The sequence below is a fragment of the Cucurbita moschata genome, unplaced genomic scaffold (assembly GCF_002738365.1).
Source record: "Cucurbita moschata cultivar Rifu unplaced genomic scaffold, Cmos_1.0 Cmo_Scf00048, whole genome shotgun sequence".
Taxonomy (NCBI): domain Eukaryota; kingdom Viridiplantae; phylum Streptophyta; class Magnoliopsida; order Cucurbitales; family Cucurbitaceae; genus Cucurbita; species Cucurbita moschata.
In genome coordinates this window covers 1,278,917-1,301,719 of record NW_019268564.1, presented here as the reverse complement: position 1 = coordinate 1,301,719, position 22,803 = coordinate 1,278,917, and the positions used below count along the sequence as shown (strand labels likewise).

The 22,803-nt window shown below is 35.9% G+C and overlaps 5 protein-coding genes across 8 annotated transcripts in view; 3 read left to right on the top strand and 2 right to left on the bottom strand.

Moving 5' to 3' along the window:
• The window catches only part of LOC111435306 (coiled-coil domain-containing protein 124-like), a 4,247-nt gene extending 1,910 nt beyond the window's left edge, over positions 1-2,337 (bottom strand). Inside the window, exon 1 of the mRNA XM_023072751.1 lies at positions 1,623-2,337. Within this exon, the coding sequence (XP_022928519.1) occupies positions 1,623-2,180 (558 nt within the window). The 5' untranslated portion in view covers positions 2,181-2,337. The remainder of the gene's footprint in view (positions 1-1,622) is intronic.
• A 3,349-nt stretch (positions 2,338-5,686) lies between these two features.
• On the top strand, positions 5,687-22,449 carry LOC111435052 ((R,S)-reticuline 7-O-methyltransferase-like). Of its 2 annotated transcripts, XM_023072371.1 has the most exons (3): positions 5,687-6,471; positions 6,656-6,978; positions 22,440-22,449. In XM_023072371.1, the coding sequence occupies exons 1-2, from the start codon at positions 5,704-5,706 to the stop codon at positions 6,950-6,952; spliced, it is 1,065 nt and encodes a 354-aa protein (XP_022928139.1). In that variant the 5' UTR covers positions 5,687-5,703; the 3' UTR covers positions 6,953-6,978; positions 22,440-22,449. The 2 variants fall into 2 exon arrangements, with proteins under 2 accessions (XP_022928139.1, XP_022928138.1); XM_023072370.1 differs by lacking the exon at positions 22,440-22,449 and having other exon boundaries at positions 6,656-7,084.
• Positions 7,333-10,227, bottom strand: LOC111435050 (GPI mannosyltransferase 1-like). Of its 2 annotated transcripts, XM_023072367.1 has the most exons (4): positions 9,934-10,227; positions 9,671-9,853; positions 8,656-9,203; positions 7,333-7,717 (listed from the first exon to the last, which is right to left on the bottom strand). In XM_023072367.1, exons 1-4 carry the CDS (start codon positions 10,202-10,204, stop codon positions 7,406-7,408), a joined length of 1,314 nt encoding a protein of 437 aa, XP_022928135.1. In that variant the 5' UTR covers positions 10,205-10,227; the 3' UTR covers positions 7,333-7,405. The 2 variants fall into 2 exon arrangements, with proteins under 2 accessions (XP_022928135.1, XP_022928136.1); XM_023072368.1 differs by lacking the exon at positions 9,671-9,853.
• LOC111435051 (heterodimeric geranylgeranyl pyrophosphate synthase small subunit, chloroplastic) lies at positions 11,005-13,681 on the top strand. The gene is made up of 2 exons (XM_023072369.1): positions 11,005-11,474; positions 12,617-13,681. Exons 1-2 carry the CDS (start codon positions 11,031-11,033, stop codon positions 13,283-13,285), a joined length of 1,113 nt encoding a protein of 370 aa, XP_022928137.1. The 5' UTR covers positions 11,005-11,030; the 3' UTR covers positions 13,286-13,681.
• On the top strand, positions 14,418-18,254 carry LOC111435048 (F-box/LRR-repeat protein 10). Of its 2 annotated transcripts, XM_023072362.1 has the most exons (4): positions 14,418-14,720; positions 15,007-15,212; positions 15,352-15,445; positions 16,611-18,254. In XM_023072362.1, the coding sequence occupies exons 1-4, from the start codon at positions 14,547-14,549 to the stop codon at positions 18,060-18,062; spliced, it is 1,926 nt and encodes a 641-aa protein (XP_022928130.1). In that variant the 5' UTR covers positions 14,418-14,546; the 3' UTR covers positions 18,063-18,254. The 2 variants fall into 2 exon arrangements, with proteins under 2 accessions (XP_022928130.1, XP_022928131.1); XM_023072363.1 differs by lacking the exons at positions 14,418-14,720; positions 15,352-15,445.
• Positions 22,450-22,803: the final 354 nt, after the last annotated feature.

Sequence of the window (22,803 nt, the reverse complement as noted above, 5' to 3'; positions counted from 1 at the left end):
AAAAAAAAAAAAAAAAAAAAAAAAAAAAAAAAAAAAAAAAAAAAAAAAAAAAAAAAAAAAAAAAAAAAAAGAATAACAACCCAAGCTCACCGCTATCAAATATTGTCCTTTTTGGGCTTTCTCTTCAAAGGCTTCCCCTCAAGGTTTTAAAATGCGTGTACTAGGAAGAGGTTTCCACACCCTTATAAGAAATGCTTCGTTTCCCTCTCTAACCGATGTAGGATCTCATAATCCACCCCCCTCGGAGCCTAGCGTCCTCGCTGGCAACCGCCCTGTGTCTAGCTTTGATACCATTTGTAACAGCCCAAGTCCACCGCTAGCAGATATTGTCTTCTTTGAGCTTTCCCTTCAAGGGCTTCCCCTTAAGGTATTAAAACTCTCTACTAGGGACAGGTTTCCACACCCTTATAAGATTGATTCGTTCCCTTCTCCAACCGACGTAGGATCTTACATTAGGCATTGAATACAAGTGAAAATTCAGTGAAAATATATTGAAATGTTAGACAGCTGTCATAAAATTTGAGAAGCATCAGAAAAGGCTGTCTATCCAAAACATAAGTGTAGAAACAGGTTAATTCTACATGCCATATGATAGGAGCTAAGATAACATCAGAAAGCCCGTCAATCCAAAACATAGGTGTAGAAATTAAATTTTTTTGGTTGGAGACAAAAGCCATTATCATAAAAGCTAAGAAGAAAAAACAGCATCTCAGGGAGATCACAAGTAACTATGTTAAAAGCTCATGACACTGAACCAGACAAGTTACCAACTGGTACCATCACCATAAACATTCTGAAGATGGACAAATATCATATCAGAAAGAAAGTGCATGCAAAGAGGGGTGTAACAGCCCAAACCCACCGCCAGCAGATATTGTCATCTTTGGGCTTTCCCTTTCGGACTTCCCTTCAAGGTTTTTAAAACGCGTCTTCTAGGGAGAGGTTTCCACACTCTTGTAAAAAATGTTTCGTTCCCCTCTCCAACCAATGTGGCATCTCACAGCGGGGTATAAAGAGCACAATCCAAGAGCAAATAAGAGTGAAGGGAAGTCAACAAAAACTAATCCCCTTCACAGAATCAATCCAACTCCTCGCATCACTCACCAGTAGACATATTCTATCCTAAGAGAAGCAGCAACACAAGAAGTCAAGTTACCTGAACTGTTGATTACTTATGTAATAATGAGTGACAGAGATGATTGATACAATGCTTACTCCTACAGAATCCATTTCAAAATTTAGAAGCTGTTCTATTCGATTTCGATTTCCAGTAGATTACAACAATATAACTCGCTAAAAAATTTGCAGCAGGCCTCCAGCTATTTACAATATTGAGGCCAAGATAACATGTGCCCAACATTCATACTACCATAGTTGAATGGCTAATAAAGCTTCTATGATCCAGTCTTCGTTTCAATATATCGTTTCCAGAAATCCATTTCTGGTTGAAATTTCCTAATTGATTGTTTATTAACATAAGTTCTAACAAATAGGATTAAACCATCAAACCTAGAAAACGGCGAGAAGGAACACAGAGCGAGATAACAAACAATCAAGGTGATATAGAAGTTCTGTATTCGTTTCGATATTAAAATTGTAAGAACAAGGGAAAGCAGCCGCACCTTAAATGAGGCCTTGAGCCGTCGCTCTGGATGCCTATCCACGGGTAAATTATCCGCAACAGATATCTGAGAAATCGCGTCTTCTACCGTCCTGGCCTCAATAATAGAATCGTCCCGATTGGTATTGCTCACCAGCACCATCCTCTCATACTCCTCCTCCTCCGCCGTCCGGCTCAGCTTTTTCTTAGCCTCCTCGGCCTTCCTCTGAAGCTCCGCTTGCTCCACCTCTTTGTTCTTCCTCAATTGAACTTCGGTCACCTTGGGGACCGGAATCGAAACCCTATTCGCCTTCTTGTCAGGCTTCTTCATGGCTTTCTCCAATTCCTTCTCCTCCTGTTCGGCCAAGCGGCGTGCCTCCGCCTTGCGAGCAGCGGCCTCAGCACGCTTCTCAGATTCATCCTCTCGCTTCTTGGCGGCACGGGACTTGGGACCCTCAGCTTCACGCCAGTACTGATCCGCCTTCTCCCGAGTCTCCCGCTCCTTGCGCTCGGTCTCAGCGGAGTTCTTGCGTGCTCTCGCCGCCTCAGCTTTGCTGTTTACGCCCATCTTCTTCGGCATCGTTGCTTGTTAAGCTCTGATATCGTCTCAGACGAGGACGACGATGAAGATCGATCGAATTGCAGGAAATCGAGGATTCCGCCGAGTTCTTCAAATAACGCGAACGGAAAACAGCTGCCCAAATCAAACCCCGACCAGTAAATTTCTATAGAAATTATACAAATTCTATAGATAAAAATTTAATTAGGTTCATTTCATTTTTTTTTTCTTTTCTTATTAAAAAATTAAAATCGTTTTGAATTATCAACTCAACTACAAACTTATTTAGGTTTAATTTAGTTTAAATAAATAAAAATATATATAAATTATATATATCATACCATTGTAGAGACTCGTGTTCGTCTAACATTCACGTTTAGCATATATTTATTGTAACCGAAATTTTTGGAGATGATTCTGTACTCAAAGGTCTTGAATTGTCACCAATCAACGATGACAGTAATGAAATTGCAAATGTGTGGCACCCTAATCGAATTTGTTCTAATTTAGAATATATAATTTCCATCCGCTAAAACTATATTTCCAATCAATATTAAAATTAATCTCTAATATTAGTTTTTTCTTTTTTTAAAAAAAAAATCTTTATTCTTATAAATTTTGAAAATATATTTCAATTTATATCTTTTCTGGAATGAAAAATTATTTTTAATATTTTATTTTTTAAAATCGATAAAAATTAATTTCAAACTAACAATAAACTCGAGTGTTAATTTTGAGATTTATTAAAAAAATATAATAATTTAATTTAAATATTTAAAATTACATGAAAAATCAATGACCAAAATGGTATTTTATATATATATATATATATATATATGAGACCGACAGAAGCATCGTAAATTCTGTGACCATGGCACATGTATAGAATAGATTGTTTTCCATTCGTAGTATAGGTTGAATTTCATTTGCATTCATAGTATAAGTTGGTATAGGTTGAATTTCATTTGCGTTCGTAGTATAGATTGTATTACGTTTGCATTATTAGTATATGTTGAATTGTAATCGCATTAATAAACCATAGGTTAATATAGGATATTTAATTCATAATTATTTTTTCTTTCTTCACAATGTATTTGACGAGATAATAAACGACAAATTAATGTTACATTTATAATAATTTATAATAAGAGCTCGTAAATTCCGCATTAAATACAGAGTGTTAAGGTAAATTTTGCAGTTAAGATATAGTAGTAATTACCTTAGATTAAATAGAAAAATTTAGGGTCGTTAAAATTCAATAATTAAAACTTTAAGAAATGTTACTACATCTTATTAAATTGAATTACGTTCATATTAGACTATTAATTATATTAATACGTGCATAAGATTCAAAACATAATCTTCTCATTAAATTTAAACAAAAATAAAACTATTTTTCTTATACAATAAATTTCGGGAAAACGAGAATTTAAAACTCCGAGCTCGTCGAAAAATAGTACATACCGATTAAAATCTCGACCCATTTATAGAATATTAGTACCTAACCGCATTACTTAACGTGGGATTAGGTTCATAAATCACTTTTATAAAAGTAGGATAAAACTATATATTAGAAATTTAATATTAATTAAATAACTAAGATATATATATATATATATATGAAGGTTGATTAAGATTTCATTAAGATTCTCCACTTCCTATTGTCAAGAAAAAGACAAATCAAAAGGAAATCCTTTAAATTAAATGATTTAATTAAAATTTCTAAAATAATTTTTATTTTAAAATATTTATTTATTTTTTTAAAAAAAAAAATGGTTACAGATCCCACGTGGGTTGGAGAGGAGAACGAAATAAGAGAGTGAAAACATCTCCCTAATAGACATGTGTTTATAGTCGTGAAACTGACGGACAATATTCGCTAGTAATGAGTTTGAACTGTTACATATGGAATCAGACCTAGACACCAGCTGATGTGCCAGCGACGACGCTGGGCCCAAGGAGGTGGACTGTGGAGAGGGGAACGAAGCATTTCTTACCAGGGTATGAAAACCTCCTGACTGCGGCAATACGTAATGAGTTAAAAAGGATTATATCTACCTGGAGTGGGGTTGAGCGAATCAAGCCGGGACAATGTTGGGCCCAAGTAAAGAGCGACTGGGCTAAGAGGTCCGAAAGATCATCTTAACCTGGGCCGATTAGACAAAGCCCATGGGGACGTGCACTTTACATGCTCAAGTGTCAATGTCTCGAGACAAGTCTAAGTTGACTTTCTTCCAACCCTGACCATTTAATTTTAGGTTTAATATAAAATTAATTGAACAAAAAATCAACAATAATATGATTTAAATTCTTTTAAACTTTAAAAAAAAATCATAGTATTAGATAAATAATTATTAAATTATTTTGATTTAGCTATAGTTATAATTTTTTAAATAATTAGCTTTTATTTTTTTTAAAAAAATAAATTTGGGACAGAAATGGTTTATATTTTTATATAAAAAATATCTTTCCATTAAATTATAAAATTAAAGTCTAAATAAACAATTTATTTTTCAATTATTATTTTTCTAACTCGAGATAAATTAAAATAAATAAATAATTTAGGTTCATATACTAACAGTAAAAAAAAGATTTTATAAATATTATACGAATAGTTCAGTTTATATTTTAATAATAAGAGTATTTTATAATTTTTTTTATTTATTTAAATTTAAAGACGTAAATAAAATTTTATAAATTTAAGAATATTTTAAAATAAAATATTAAAGATTTTCATCACAAATTAATAATTTTTTTTAGAATTTAAATTTTTTATTGAAACAGTTTAAAGCTCAACGACTATTTTAATTATAAAAAATAAAAAAATAATAAAAAAACAAAAGTCCCGACAAAGCCAGAAATAATTGGATATCTTTTCAGATTTAAATTATTAATTTTCAAAAAAAAAAATCATTTTACTGTCATGGATTCCACCACCAGTTTATATATATTATATGCGTTAAATTAATATATATTAAAAAATTTAATTAACTTTATACTTTTTATCTTGTAAATATTCTATAATTTTTAAAAATTTCAATAATATTTTTAATTTCTTTTAAAAAAATAAGATTAAAAATATCTTTAAATTTTCAAAGAAGTTCGGAACTTTAAATAAATGTTTAAAAAATACTCCTAAAAATACTTTTAAAAAAATTTAGTCCAAATATAGTCTTATGGTAGGTATATGGACAGAGCCGTTAATACCATATTTCAAAAATGTCTATGAACTTAAAAAAAATAACTTAATTGAGAAAGAGACGATAATAGACTGTTTTTGTTTCTGTCCATATATTGACAATAAAAACTTTTTAAATATTGAGAGTGTTAATGCTACTTTAAAATTCATGGGTATTTTTTTAAAAAAATAAAAATTGAAATATATTAATAAAAAAATTAAAATTTAAAAATATTTTTTTCAAAGGGGAAGGATATTATTGATACTTTTTGAAAATTTAGAAGCATTTTTCCAGACATAGTGTAAATTTCGAGCGTCTATATAATGAAACTAGATTGAAAAGGATTGATATGAACAAGAGATCGAATGGAAGGTACCGAGAAAGAAACGTTGTCGAAGAAGGAAGAAGAAGATGGGCAAGCCATCATCCAAATGTGGAAATACATATTTGGTTTCTCTGAAATGGCAGCCATAAAATGTGCCATAGAGCTTCAAATAGCTGATATCATTGAAGACCATGGCAGCCCCATGACATTGCCCCAACTCTCCTCCACTCTACACTGTTCTTCACCTCTCCTGCATCGAATCTTAAGATTCCTCGTCCGTCGAGGAATCTTCAAGGAATATTCCATATCCGACGACCTGATCGGCTATGCTCAGACGCCTCTATCGCGCTTGCTCGCCACCAAGAACGGCAGCAGCTTGGCCCCCTTCATGCTGCTGGAAGCCAGCCCGGCGATGCTTGCAGCATGGCATAACTTGAGCGCGCACGTCAAGAGTGGCGGCAGGTTCCCATTTGAGGCTGCGCATGGCATGGATGTGTGGGGCTATGCTGCGGCTAATCCGAAGCATAATAGGCTGATTAATGAGGCCATGGGGTGCTCTACGGGGCTGGTTGTGGCTGCTATACTTGATGGTTGTCAAGGGATTTTTGATGGGGTTGGGAGTTTGGTTGATGTGGGTGGAGGAAATGGTGCTACTTTGAGTGTTGTTGTTAAGGCTTGTTCATGGATTCGAGGTATTAATTTTGATCTTCCTCATGTTGTTTCTACGTCGCCTGTGTATGAACGTGTGGAGCATGTTGCGGGTGATATGTTTGATTTTGTTCCGAATGCTGATGCTGCTTTCATCAAGGTGTGTATCTATGTTTTTTTTGTTGTCAGGTCGTATTGCTTACTAGCTAATTTGATCGAGAGTGAGAGTAGATGTTGCATAATTGTGTTGTGAGGCTCAACAAAGTGCGACTGTGACCGTTTTTTAATTTTCGAGTTTAAAGTAGAGATTGTTTAAATCATTCTTGAAATATGTTTGATGGCAGTGGACTCTACATGATTGGAACGACGAAGAATGTATTACTATTTTAAAGAATTGTAAGGAGGCGATTCCGAAGAACACAGGTAAAGTGATTATTGTTGATGCGGTAATCGATGAAAAAGAAGAAACCGAGCAATCAGATGTTGGGTTGATGTTGGACTTGGTGATGATGGCTCATACCAGCACTGGCAAAGAAAGAACACGTAAAGAATGGGCATATGTTATTAATGCAGCTGGTTTTAGTCGATTCACTGTTACTCGCATTCAAGCTATCCAATCAGTTATCGAGTGCTTCCCATAAAGGACCGAAAGAATGGATTGCTTATTGTCTCAATCCATATGTGTTTGATTCTCTTGTTCTTTTTCTCAAATGTACTCTTATCTCAAGTCTTTGTAACTTGTACTTCAATGTGGATTTTTCGGGTTTGCAGTACTGATGCCGATCTCATGGTCATGTCGTCCATAACCTAACAACTCTTCCATTTGGAGACTGATCCAGTCAATCAAAAATTTCATTTTCAAAACGACCAACGTACTAAGCATAACCTCAGTTTTCCAACATCTTCATTTTCAGAGAACAAAACGAGAAATGTAAAGAACAACGCTGCTGCTACATGGAGGGAAAAAATACCACTAAATTACGTCTTTTTCATAAAAATATCATTCAAAGCTACTAAAAAATTGACAACAAAAAGAGAGTTGTAAACAATTATATCATTAAAACTATCATTCAACTCACAAAGTACATACATCATCAGTTGGATTTCTTCGTCTTGTCGGCTGTGCTATTGGGTAGCATGAAAAGCGCAGAGAGCTTGTGTTGGTGAATGATTAAGGTCAAAACGGTTGTGTTTGCAGCCAAGAACATGATGCTAGCCATCCACAGTTGAATCAACACATTCTTTCCCTTGAACTCCAGCAAATAACCCCACATCAGCCAGTGAAGCTGTGCTCCCGTCCAGATCGCTATCGAGAACACGCCTTTCCATTTAAGCTTCATCTTACTCCAAGGAAGAATCAAAGGTAGAAGACAGAAGAACCAGACAAAATATTGTGCTGTGATGACCTGTTGATCAAATATAAAGAGCTTCTCAAAAACTTAATTAAGCATTAAGACAATACCAATGATCAGGGAGAATGGGTTCTAATAGATACCAAAAGCTCCAACATTTCATCATAAACGAAATAAGAAAATGAGAGAAATTGCAGGAGAAACCCAATTCAGCTGTACATAAAGGCCTGAGAAGAAATGTAACAACCCAAGCCCACCGCTAGCCGATATTATCCTCTTTGGGCTTTCCCTTTTAGATTTACCCTCAAGGTTTTTAAAACGTGGGAGAGGTTTCCACACCTTTATAACCGGTGTTTTGTTCTCTTCCCCAACCGATGTGGGATATCACAATCCATCCCCCTTCAGGGCCCAGTGTCCTCGCTGGCACTCGTTCCTTTCTTCGATCGATATGGGACCCCCACCAAATCCACCCCCTTCGGGGCCCAGCGTCCTTACTGGCACGCCGCCGCCTCATGTCTACCATCCTTCGGGGAAGGGCCTCCTCGCTGGTACATCGCCCGGTGTCTGACTCTGATACCATTTGTAACAACTCAAGCCCACCGTTAGCAGATATTGTCTTCTTTAGGCTTACCCTTTCGAGCTTCCCCACAAGGTTTTTAAAACACATATGTTAGGGAGAGGTTTCTACACCCTTATAAATGATGTTTCGTTCTCTTCTCCAACCGAGGTGGGATATCACAAGAAAACTCCTGCAAGCTTTAAAATAAGAACAATGCCCTAGAATACTCATCACTAGAACAAAATCCGCATATTGAACTAACTAAACTTAGGTGACATGCACAAAATAAACCAGCTGACACTCTACATCTGCAAAAACTCAAACGTCTTATCTCAACAGAAAGTGCAATTAACTTGAAAAAACTCAAGTTTTGACAGGAATCTTAGCTCTATCTATAACTTCTTAAGATCTAAAAATGGATTTGGACACGAACCTTGTTGAATGCCACGAAGGCTACGGTCTGCGCAAACCAGCAGAATGGAAGATCTTCAGCAAATGATAGAACGAGAACGAGCTGCACTACCAACTGGGGTAGAAATGAAATGAGCTTCTCCACAACAGAGAATTCAAGCTCATGATGAAGATAGATGTGATAGAAATAAATTGAAAAATTGTGCCTTGGGTCAGTTCGTGTAAGATGATAGAGCAGTGCCTCGTGCAGGAATTCCCAACCATATAGATAATAAAACAATGCGGTGCAGAAGATGAACACCAAACCAGAAATGAGGCCAAAAAGTATCCTCTCCTTAGTCATTATGGATTTCAAAAGAAACCATGGACTAAAAATACAAGCCAATCTTGATTGTAAATTTCTCTGAGGAGCCTTTTCATCATGCTGACTCCATTTCTGAAGAGCAGGGTTCATGCCAGATTTGAATAAATTTGGATTAAGAATCAGAAGAATCGGGAGGGCATAGATGATCGGGTAGATTCGGAAATGGACGACGAGTCCATACCAAAATGCAGCTTGTAGCAACTGACCTGTTACAGGGAAAGAGAGTTATACTAAACTAGAAATAGATAATCTACCAACAAATGCACCAATATCCTAATAAACAGTAACATCCCACAATTGAAACCGGGAATCTTTCTAGTTTCTATCAGAAATTTCGAACTAAATGTGCAAAGTTACTGGTTATGTTGTGAAATTACGTTACATTTACGTTGAATCTTAGCAGTAACAAATTATTTGAAAATTACAAAATCTTCTTCACACAAATTTAATCAAACCTGCAGCTTACAATTCAAAATAAGAACTATGAATATTATGAAATATGCAAGATCCTGCGACATCTAATGACAATATTTCCCAGTCTCGAAGCAAACAAATTAAATTCGCGCCACCAATTGTCGAAACTACAAATTTGCATGATTAAGTTAAACTACTTCCTATTTCGTTTAATTAGCACAGTTCCAAATGTAAACTGAAAGAGAAAAGAAACTTACACCGTTCATCAAACACAAAAGGATCTTAAGAACCATTGCACAAACAAGAGGCTCACAGTTCCCTCTGGTGCCAATGGTAAACGTAAACGGGTTGAAAAGCCAAACCATAACAGAACCGAGGCATAAATTTTCAGGAACCCCACGTTTCTTCAAAATAGTACGTATGAAGAATCCAACGAGTAAATCTAGACAGAAACAAGGCAATTAACATAGAAACCCGAAGATAAATAAAATGTAACGAATCGAATGAAAAAATTGAAGGCACCTGACGCTGAAAACAGAAATTTTCCCCAACAGCGATGGAAGATAGAGTTCGGTATGAGCAAAAACGCAAGTAATGGTGAGTATCTATATGTGGATCTCAAATAGGGCGACTTTCCCGCCGCCATTAGAGAAGCAGCGTCCGAGAAAACGATGTAATCGACATCAGTGTATCTGACCTCCATGTGCGCATCCTGCCACTCGCCGTAGAGGATAAGTGCCAGCCTGAAAATCGCTGAGAGCAGTATCAGAGAGCCGAAGCTGAAGGACGCCATTGCTCTGCTAGAGTAGAAATGGGTACCGAAATACGGGACGAGAGGTCAAATGAGAGGGAGACGATAGAGGGCTTGGGCTTACGAGGAAATTGAAGCCCACGGGCCATGAAGGTTGGGCCTGAAGCTAGCCGACATGTCGGTGAGCTGATTCCCTAGGGTTGGCAAACTAATGTCCACGGTCCGGTCCGATAGTGCACGTTGTGAGTCTCGAAGGTCTAGTTTTGAATCGAGCAAAGGAGGTTCGAACGTGGGTTAGTGCATAGTTCTGTCGTGTGCATGTTGTGAGTTCTGTAGGTCTAGTCTTGAATTGAGAAAAAGAGTTCGGTCGTGGAATAGTGCGTAGCCAATGTACAACTGTTGCTTGTGTTTATATTTCGGTTCTCGAGCCAAGTCTTAGACCTGGACCCAGTAAGGTCGGTAAGTAGCCAAGTCTTAGTTATGAATCAGCAAAAGAACCCTACAAAGCTCGTTTAACGTCTACTTGAAAAATCGAGTATCTCAATATATCAAACCGTTCTTCAATAAGCTAATCTCCAATAAAAGATGGAACCAGTTAGAGGTGTTTCCCGAGCTTTCACAACAAGAATATCTTGGTTTAATAAAAGTTAGGCAAAATCGCCCTTTCATCCGGTAAAGGTAAAACCATTTTTTAAAATATATTCAAAATATAAAGTTTTAAATTTTTTTAATTTTACTTTTGAAAATAAAATAATAATTAAATAATTTAAATTAAAATAAAAAAAGAAATAAGTTATAGTTTAGTTTTTATCATCACGTCTTACTCATCCATGGCAGATGCTGATGGCCCGCAATTGCGTCGTCTTCCATGTGCTTATCCCTCTCAGACATCCACCTTCCTTTCAGACTCCATTTTTCGACCGCAAAGTTCACAGAGAACAAGAGACGGAGAGCATCGACGATGGCATTTTCGATCATGGCGGCATCCTCTCTCAGAATGAATTTTGGAACAAAGGCTTCAATTCGATGCTCTTCATCTTCTTCTTCTTCTTCTTCTTCAGCGGTTTCTTCTCAAGCTAAATCGATTCAGTTTGATTTGAAAACGTACTGGAAAAAGCTGATTCTCGAGATCAACCAGAAGCTGGATGAAGCTGTTCCCATTCAGTACCCGGACCAGATCTACGAAGCTATGCGTTACTCGGTTTTGGCTAACGGAGCCAAGCGAGCTCCTCCGGTTATGTGCGTCGCCGCCTGTGAGCTCTTCGGCGTCGACCGCCTCGCTGCATTCCCTACCGCCTGTGCTCTCGAAATGGTTCTTTCTCATTCCTAATTTTACGTTTCTGGATTGAGATTCGCTTTAATTCTCGTGTTCTGTTATTTCTTGGGATATTGACGAAGTTTGACTACAAATTGCTCGATTCGAATATGCACTTGCGGTTATGATTTCATGTTTGTGTACATTATGTTTGCTAGTTTCTGTAATAGTTCTTTCAATCGTCAATAAGTGGTAAGTTACTGAAACAGGCTGTTCATATCAATCTCCAGATGTGAATTAAACTTGTATGTATGAACAGCCAAGTTGATTTGGGAATTAGGTTGGACAAACTCGAGGGATGGGGGGAGGGGGGCGCAACATTTTAGGCTATAAAATACTGTTCAGTTCGCAGTCTGTTACATTATGCATTCTGGTTTATAGGTCAATGATTCAATACGTTTCAAAACGTGAGTTGATTTGGGAATTACACTTGCTAGGCTCTCAATGAGTAAAGGGTCGGATGAATAAATGTGAGAGAACCCTTCAAAGGACTGTGGTTGATAGAGAATTTGATAGAAAACATAAGGCGTACTCTGCTTGGAAGTGATTTAGATTCGTCATATTCAACACTTCAAATTGTTTTTGAATAATTATAGGCATGTTTCGAGGTGATTTTGAACATGAAAAAGGTGATTCTAATCCTTTCAAAATCACTTCCAAACTTGTTAGTAGTGTTGGAACATATTCTGTATTATATACACTTTTCGAGTTATGCTTTACTTGGTTATGTATGCTCTCTTACCTTATACTATATTTGTGCACTTCTCTTTTTCTCGGTTTGGTTAAGACATGTGCTTTTAGTTAAGAGGTCAGAGGTTTGAATCTCCCTTCATCTTCCCATGTTGTTGAACTATTAAAAAAACACCCAAATCCGAATTATGTACCTCCCTTCGAATGAAAAACAAGTTATGGCGAGATGCAATGTGAGATCTAACATTCAAGAGTAAAATTAATCACTCTTGAAGACAGTTTTAGCGTTTTAAGAATTGAGAGAGCTTATTGACTCTTTGTGATATCAAAGGCGATGCGGATAACATCATCTCCTTTGTAACAATATACTGCATGTTGCTAGGTTATTCTTAATAGCTCTTGTCACATTTCAAACTAGTGTATTAAATTGATCATTGATCCTTTGGCAGGTTCATGCAGCTTCATTGATCCATGATGACCTTCCTTGCATGGATGACGATCCCTCACGTCGCGGCCAACCTTCAAACCATACAGTTTATGGTGTTGACATGGCAATTCTCGCTGGTGATGCACTTTTTCCCCTTGGCTTTCAACACATTGTCTCACACACACCATTCGACCTCGTTCCCGAGTCCCGCTTGCTCCGTGTGGTTGCCGAGATTGCCAAAGCCGTTGGTTCCAGAGGCATGGCAGCAGGACAGTTTCTTGACCTCGAGGGAGGCCCCAACTCCATCGAATTTGTCCAAGAAAAGAAATTTGGTGAAATGAGCCAATGCTCCGCCGTGTGCGGAGGACTTCTAGCTGGAGCAGAAGACCATGAGGTACAGAGATTGAGAAGGTACGGAAGAGCGGTCGGCGTGTTGTATCAGGTAGTAGACGATATTCGGAAAGAACAAGCAAAGAAACTCGATCAAACCGATGAGAGTAAGAAGAGAAAAGGGAAGAGCTATGTTGGAGTATATGGGATTGAGAAGGCCAAGGAGGTGGCAGAGGAGCTGAGGACTAAAGCAAAGAAGGAATTGGAAGGATTTGAGAAGTATGGAGACCGAGTGATGCCTTTGTACAGCTTTGTGGATTATGCTGCTGATAGGAGTTTCAGTTTAGAAAGTTCAACTTGATGAGAAGAGATCCTAAAAAACTAGGAGAGTTTTAGAAGTCCCTTGATATATATAAACTAGAAAGTCCTTTTCTCTGGGAAATATTAAGTCAACACGAACAGGACAGGACGATGTCGAAGAAATCACGGAATCCCGACCCAAGAGCTGGAGAAATGTTCTCACTAGATCGAGTTAGAGTGGTAAGTTTTATCGATACGTTGATATTTTCATGATAGTAGAGGTATCAACCAAATAAATATGAATACCAAAAATGAAGTATGAAGAGTTTTTAACACCATTGCCTTGATGTATCTCACAGATGTTATGTAAAAGCTAGAGTTGTTATTAAGGTTTACCTTCTTATTGTCTCGTTGTCTCGTGTTTTCTATTACTAATGCTATTTTTGAAAGTTTGTGGGTAGTTTTTAAACGGTTTCGTCCATTTATTAATGGTGAGGGTATCTTTCAACTTTTTAAGGAAGTTTAAGGGTATTAATGAAAATTTTGAAAGTTAAGGAATTAGAAACGTTGTAATGACGGTTCTGTCCTTTACTAACAGCAACGGTATCATTGAACTTTGTAAGAAGGTTTAAGGGTATTAATGAAATCGATGAAACTTCAAGGGTATTTTTTATATTTTTAAAATGTTGTAACAACTTTCCGTCCATTTATTAATAGCGAGGGTATCTTTGAACTCGATAAGAAAGTTTAAGAATATTAATAAAACTTATGAAAGTTCGAGGGTATTTTTGGTATTTTTAAAACATTGTAACAACTTTTCGTTCATAAGTATTTTTTAAACCCTTCTTTTAAAATAAAATGATCACGATTTACATTCCGAACTTATGTAAGGATATTTTTTATATATCTTTTTTAGGTTAAAGGTATTATCGAAACTTTTGAAAATTCAACAATATTGTATAAAAATTTAGGGGTATTATTGTAAATATCAAAATTTTAAATATAACGTAAATTTGAATGGTTTTAATTATTTGTTAATCAATTATCTAATATAAATATTTGTTATTGATTCCTATATTGTTTAATTAAATCATTCTTTTCCAAAATAATTGTGTAAAAAGCAAGCCTATATAATAATTTTATATATTATTATTATTATTATTTAAAACTCTGTCTAATATATATCTCCAAGATGCCATCGGGTCGGAGCGCGGCTGTGGATCAAGATAAAGTCGTCGTAGACGACGGTGCCTCCCCAGAACCGCATCCATCTTCCATTGAATCAACGTTGAAGAAGCTTGAATTGAATTCACCAGACGAAAATGGCGGACGAGAATGGCAGCGTGGAAAGCCTCGATCGCCTTCCTTCTGCTGTCCTTGCTACCATCATGACCAAGCTCGATTTGCCTTCTATCTGCTCCATTGCTTCCACCTGCACGACCTTCCATTCCTGTGCTTCTCAACTTCTCAATTTTCTCCCTAATTTCCATCTTCTTGTAAGTATTCTTCTTCAATTTTCTTCTAGTTCATTCTCAATTTCTACTTTTGAAATGAGATTCTAGTTATTGCCCTTGGAGATCCCTTTTTCCTTTGCGTTGTGGATACTCCAATCCGGAAATCGTTTGGCTCTGTTTTTTAAGATTTACAAGAAATTACTCTGCTAGGTCGTTTATTGATAATTTTGAGAGAAATGAAGCTCAAATTTGACCGTTTTGCTAGCTGCATCATCTTGGATCATTGTTTGGTTTAGTTATTTATCTCGTTTTGATTTTTCTCGTGTAGGAAATTTCTCCAACGGTGGAATTTCTGAGGCCTCTGCTGCCTCCAAACCCTTTCCTAAGGAGCTTAAAGGTAGATTGTGGTCAGCTTGATGATTCAGCTATCCAGCTTCTGCTGAAGCCTTCCTTGCACGAACTATATCTGCATAATTGCGCTGATTTCAGTGGGAAATTGCTGTCTGAGATCGGAGGGTGCTGCAAGGATTTAAGGTATGTGATGTCTTGATCCTGAAAAGCTAAACTAAAGACTCATTTATTAGTTTGCCATGAAGTAAAATTTCTATTTGAGATTTCATGTTAGTTTCAATGGCGCTGTTATTGGGTTTTTGGGTCGATTATGTCCCTCCAGGTCCCTCTATTTGAGTTCAGTTGCTGAAAAAAGAGGTCGGGCAATTCATATTGCGGATCTAGAAGAGTTACTAAGTGGTTGCACACGGTTGGAAGTAAGACTCAGTAGCATATCTGTTATATTCATATGTTAAATTAGATGTTTAAGTAATCATGTTAGAACAATGAAGTCTTGGAAATAATCAAGAAGATCAAACTTCCTAAAATGGTCCGAATTAAAGCGTTCTTCGCTTTCTTTCTTACACAAAATCTCAAGCACTACGTTAACCGATTATGGATTGTCTTAGAGGAATTGTTACATAGCTCGAGCGTGGTCTTTGTTGTGTGTTGTGAAATTTCCGATCAAGTGGAAATGATCGGCTAGATCTAACCAAAATCAGTATGGTGATAAATGGCTGAAAGCCAACTAGAGATCTTATGGAATCCAATCCCAGAAAGCTCTGTTTCCATCGTCAATAACTCGTACGTTTCTCGTTTTCCAAATCTCTTGGAGTGTAGTGTGAGTGTAAGTGGATCCAAGTAGAGCTGGAACTTGTAACTAGCATAGTTGTTAAGCTAATCTTCCTAGCAAATCGAGCAAGAATGAAAAGCTAATCCAAGTCTTTTTCAGCTACGTGTTCACAGCACACACCTTTGAGAAGAGCTTTCTGGATGGGTTTTTTCAATTCGGTCATTGACATTCGTACTCCCAAGGGCTATTTTAAGTACTCCTTAGATGATTGTTTTAACTTCTAAGGTCAGTTTGATAACCATTTAGTTTTTTGTTTTCGAAACTGAAGCTTACAAATAGTACTTCTACCCATTAGTTTCTTTATTTTGTTTATCTACTTTCTAAAAGTGTTTTCAAATTCAAGCCAAGTTTTATAAACTTTTTTTTTGTTTTTGGGAATTTGGCCCAAGATTCAAATATTTTTTTTTCAAGAGAGCTGAAAACTACAATGAAGAATTCGTAAGGAAACGAGCACAATTCTCAAAAACATAAATCTAAAAGTGAAATCGTGATAACAGGGCCTAAGGTATTCAAATCATGTAAGGATGACAAATATTATGCAAAAGGGTTTGATCTGAGCCAAAGATTACTCTTTATCAAATAGAAAAGTATTTAGTGTGCTATTATGATAACCTCTAACCCCATTTGTTGCGTACGATAGTTTAATCGAACCTAACTACAGTCTACAATCTATTCTTGTTTATGAGTTCAATTTTATCTTATTTGGCTCATGATTGTGTTTCATGATTGATGTCTTTCTTCATTAACAGGCATTAACCCTGATGTTTGATGTCTCATTTTTCCTTCGTCAAAACTTTGCTCGAGTCTGGGCTATGGCTTCCGAAAAACTAACTTCTCTCGAGATTGGCTGTATCTATTCGGTTACAATCACCGAACTGCTTAGCCAAAATCTGGGTATCAGTAATTCTATGAATCATGTTGGCCCATCCATGTGGCCTAACATTGAAAAATTGTGCCTTTCAGTGGACTACATCACTGATGCCATGGTTGGTGCAATATCAAAAGGTCTCGCCTCCTTGACTCATTTGGAACTACAAGATGCTCCAATCATTGAACCAAGATTTTCTTTTGACCTGACCAACGTTGGCCTTCAACAAATCAAACATCTTTCAAAATTGAAGCATCTCTCTTTGGTGCGAAGTCAGGAATTTTTCGTAACTTATTTTAGAAGAGTAAATGATTTGGGGATCCTCTTGATGGCCGATGGATGCGCTGACCTGGAAAGTATCTGTCTCGGAGGCTTTTGTCGTGTTACAGACACTGGGTTCAGGACACTTCTGCACACATTCTCCAATTTAAACAAGCTTAGGGTGTTCCATGGAATCCAATTAACCCATCTAGTTTTTCACGACATCTCTGCTACTTCACTTTCCTTGAAGCATGTTAGCTTAAGATGGTGCAGTCTCCTAACGAACGATGCCGTAAAAAACTTGTCGTTGAACAAGGATCTAAGTTTTCTTGACTTGAGAGATTGCAGAAGCCTTCGGGATGAAGCGCTTCAAGCTATCAGTACTATTCCAAAACTGAAGACGTTGCTTTTGGACGGGTCCGATATTAGTGATGCGGGATTGTCTCACTTAAGACCCATGATTATGAACTCGTTAGTTTCCTTGTCTGTTAGAGGTTGCAAGAAGCTTACAGATAAATCCATCACTGTTCTATTTGATGGCTTATCCAAAATAGAACTGCAAGAATTAGATCTATCCAACCTTCCTTATCTGTCTGATACTGCAGTTTTACAACTGACCAGAAGCAGGTTTGCGATATCCGAACTCCGAATGCGTCAATGCCCTCTCATCGGCGATATCTCGGTCATGGCATTAGCCTCGATGCAAGTTAATGAAGACCAACGACATGGTAGTAGCCTCCGGTTGTTGGATTTGTACAACTGTGGTGGCCTTACACAGCTCTCATTCAAATGGTTAAAAAACCCATACTTTCCCAGGTTGAGGTGGTTGGGTGTTACAGGTAGTCTAAATCGCGACTTGGTTGATGCGTTAGCCAGAAGTAGACCGTTCTTGCACGTAGCATGCCATGGCGAGGAGTTGGGAGCCGATCATTGGGATAACTCCGACATTCTCTATATGCACCACTACGATGAGGTGGATGAATTCGAGCAGTGGCTCTTTGATGGTGAGGTCGAGGACGACGAAGACGACGACATGGCCGATGCTGAAAATGATGGAGAGGTAATTCTATGATTCCCTGGTATGTCTTTGGCTATTTGTATGTATCATATCTATGCTATTGTCTTAAGTTTGTATGTAAAACTGATCTTGATCTCTTCAACATAAACCAGCATGCCTAATGGTTGTACTTGTAGATAATTTATTGGATTGGTTATTATGAAATGTCCATCCACTTCACGGTTTCAAAACGCCACCAAATTCAAATCTCGAGAGCTTTATCGCTTAAAAGCACTTTATTGTATTCTCGATCATTTGCATATCGTACCAAATTCATCTAAATAACTCGTGTTGAGAATATTTAGTCCTGAATTATGATTTACCGTAGGTATCATATTTGACCTTTTATTACCATAGACAAATATCTTGTATGATATTTAGCCTTCTATTACGGTTTACCTTAGATATCATATTTGATTTTTTATCATATACAGATATCTTGTATGATATTTAGCCTTCCATTATCTTATTTTGATCTTTTATTATAGTAAAATATCTTGGATCCATTTATTACTGTTTCCATTTTCTTTAATCATCTTCTCAAACGAGCACCATTGGGACGTTCAAAAACGCTTATTTTCTCGTTTTTGTCTCTTACTATATTCACCCGAGATTGTAATAAGACTGAAATGAGTGGGGAAAAATAATGTAGTCATGTGTACGAGGCTTTATAACTCACACTCGAACATGTTAACACGAAAACGTGTAACCATGAAGGAAAAAAAGCAGCCAAACAATTAAAAGAAATCAATAGTCCCAACATTCTCCTACATTAGTCTTTCCAACAAACTTTATCCTTACGGGCATTTCAAAAAAATCTCTAGGAGGTCATCCAACATAGAATTATTCATAGTAAGCACATTTAATTATAGAGTTCTTTATGTACGTTGTTCGTATAAGTAGTGACTTTCAATTCTTTTATACTCATCTTATCTTCCGAAACTCTCATTCGAACGTGGGTTCAGTTTATTAAAAAACATCTCTTTTACTCGGTTACGTATTCATTTGTAACAACCGGTTACGTAATTAAACATTTAATTATTAATTAGTCAACAAGTCCTTATTACAATAATAATAATAATAATAAAAGTTGGGTCAACGTCTGTCGGTAATCTTCTTCATTCCATCAGCTTCCACCATTTGTTGATTCTTCAATCGTGGGGTTGTTTTTATTTCATCATCTCGTTTAGTGGATTTCTTTCTTGGATACAACCTTTGTGTTTTTTTTTTCACTTTTAATTCCATTTCTCTTTAAACATTACTTTTATTTTATTCTTTTAATTCTCGTCTCTAAAATTAAAACGTCATTTACTCATCTTATGTGATGTACCCTATCGATTGGAGAGGAGAACGAAACACCCTTTATAAGGGTGTGGAAACCTCTCCCTCGCAGACGCTTTTTAAAGCCTCGAGGAGAAGCTCGTAAGGAAATCACAAAGAGGAGCGGTGGGCCTAGGCCATTACAAATGATAGCAAAGTCAGACAAGGGGCGATGTGCCAGCGAGGAGGTTGTTTCCCGAAAGAGGGTAGGCACGAGGCGGTGTGCCAGTACGGACACTGGACCCCGAAGGGGGTGGATTTGTTAGGGGTCCCACATCGATTGGAGGAAGGAACGAGTGCCACCAACGATGTTGGGCCCTGAAGAGGGGTGAATTGTAATGTCCTATATCGGTTGGAGAGGAGAACGAAACACCTTTTATAAGGGTGTGGAAACCTCTCCCTAGCATACGCTTTTAAACCCGTGAAGAAAAGTCCAAAAGAAAAAACCCAAAAAGAACAATATCTGCGTCACATCTTAGACTGATTCACATGTTTAGTTCTCAAATTTTAAGTTATTGTCTAATAAATCCTTGAATTTTTAAATTTTCATATGAAGTTTGCGATAGAGATTGTCAAGTTTGAACATTTTTCAAACTCATCAATATAATTGTTCGAGTTGTAAAAATTTTCAACAAAAGCAATTCTTATTAAATAATAAACACAACCGGACTCAATCAAATCTCAATTTTTTAGTTGAGTTCGTTCAGATTGTTGTGTCATTTATTTAATCATTTTTAATAAAAATAAAATAACTCGTTTTGAAAAATTATATTTTAAATATTTAAAATTTATTTTTAAAAGTGGTTAAAGAATAAATAATAATAATAATTAATTGTAAAATTAAATAAATATATGTATAGATAATTTTAATATAAGAAAATATATATTTTAAAAAACTAATAATTAATTAATTCGATCCGATCTTAAAATACTTTAATTAACTTTAATTATTAGGGAAAAGATTAGATAATGGTTACTTTAATTTAAATTTCGTCCACGTAATCATACGAATTTCGAAAATTAAATTAAAATTAAATGAATTTGACATGATAAATGCTGTACATTGCTGACTCCAACCTAATATTTTCCGGACAGGTCAACAACTAATGCCACGTCACACCAACGGTCTTGTCTTTTAATTTAATCCATCAATTTTAATTCGCCATCTTTATTTACAAAAACTACCCAAAATTAAATATTTTATTTTTAGAAGAGGGGTAGTTTTGGAATTAAGAAAAAACAAGATTAAATTAATAAAAATAACCTGGACGATTTTCAGTAATATCTTTAAATTTTATAAAAATTCAAAAATATTCGTAATCTTTTAACTTTTGGATTTGAATGAGAGCAGACGTTAAAGAATTGAAAGTCGCTACATATACCAATGGTTGGATGATGTAAGTCCCACGTTGGCTAATTTAGGGAATGATCACAGTTTATAAACAAAGAATACTCTCTCCATTGGTATAAGGCTTTTTGGAGAAGCAAAGCAAAGCCATGAGAACTTATGCTCAAAGTGGACAATATCATACCATTGTGGAGAGTCGTGTTCGTCTAACACCAATGAAGTGCATCTTTATTTTCGGTACTTCAATCATAGGAACTCCAAAATATTTTTTAAAGATGTATGTGATCGAGAATAAAACATGTTGGAATGACATGTATTGGTGTGTGATGATAGTCTTTACTCTTAGAAGTAAATAGTAAATAGTTTTACTATGTGGAAATGTCGGGGCCATTAGATACTGAATCTGGATTTCGAATACAAAAGGCTAATATTTTATTTACAAAAATGCCCTCAATATAATAAATTGCAATTTGCGCAAAGAACAAATACTTTTATGTAAATTAATTTCCACTTGCAAATAAAGAAGAAGAAAAAATCCGAATATATAAAAACAAATAAATAATAAAGCATATGGGAATATCCTTGTCTGAAATTTCGAATATTCCCCCTAATTATTAGCAATTTCGTTAATTTATGCAAAAATAAATATTTTTTTAAAATAAATGTTGAATTATTAAATATTTAAAAATAAATATTTTACCCACTAATATTTTAATTTTATTAAAAATATAAATGTAAATAAATGACTCAAACAATCCAACGAACATGTTTCGTTGGGATCATTATGTTGGACGACGAAAGTCTCACATCTGCTAATCTAGAGAATGATCGTCCGTTTATAATCAAGGAATACTCTCTCCATTGGTTTGAAGCGTTTTGGAAACCACAAAACAAAGCTATGAGAGCTTAAGATCAAAATGGACAATATCATACAATTGTGAAACACATTATTTAATAAAGATTCGAATAAACTGTATTCATTATTTAATAAATATTGATTTTGTTGAAATTTTTTATAGATAAAATTAAAATTGTTTGCATGCGAATGATAAACATTCCATAATTTTTTTTGGTAGTTTTATCATTATTAAAAAAAAACAAAAATGAAAAATAAAATTGTTCAGATTGTTGAAATTTCTTTAATAGAATTAAAATTAAAATTATATATATATATAAACACTAATTAACTTCATTAAATAATAATAATAATAAGTTGATGGGGCCAATTTTAAAATCCTAGGATCTGGTTGGGCCATATTGGCAAATATTTCCATGGGTCCCACTGGAAACCTGTGGGGTCCACGTCATTAATTCTCAAAGCGCCCATGGAAGATTAACGTTTCTACTTGATTTGACATGTGTACCACCAAATGCCACGTCAGAAATGAAGTGACCCCACCCAATCTTGGAGTTCCGACAGTCCAGATCACGCCAGCTGTGTACTTGTCTCTCCCTTCAAATTGGAGCTTCAAATTTAAACATATCTTTTTGTGTTAATTTAATTGGAGAAGCATATATTAATCAATTAATTAATTAATGAGATAATCACGAGTTTATGTTGATCGAAGGTTTGTTGTTTCTTACATAACATTAGAGTCACGTCCTTAATTTAGTTACGCCAATAGAATTAAGTGTCGAACAAAGAAGTTGTGAGCCTTTTTCGAGAAGGAGTCGAGCCTCGATTAAGGAGGGGTTGTTCGAGGGCTCTATAGGCCTCAGGGGAGACTCTATTGTGTGTATTTTGTTCGAGGGAATGATTGTTGAGAGAAGTCTCACACGAGCTAATTAAGAATATGATCATGGGCTTATAAACAATAAATACATCTCTATTGTGTGTATTTTGTTCGAGGGAATGATTGTTGAGAGAAGTCTCACACGAGCTAATTAAGAATATGATCATGGGCTTATAAACAATAAATACATCTCTACTGTGTGTATTTTGTTCGAGGGAATGATTGTTGAGAGAAGTCTCACACAAGCTAATTAAGAAGATGATCATGAGCTTATAAACAATAATACATCTTCATTGTGGAGGTTCGTAATTTCTAATTAGTATTGTGTTGGATTTGACTAAAATAATTATTCAAA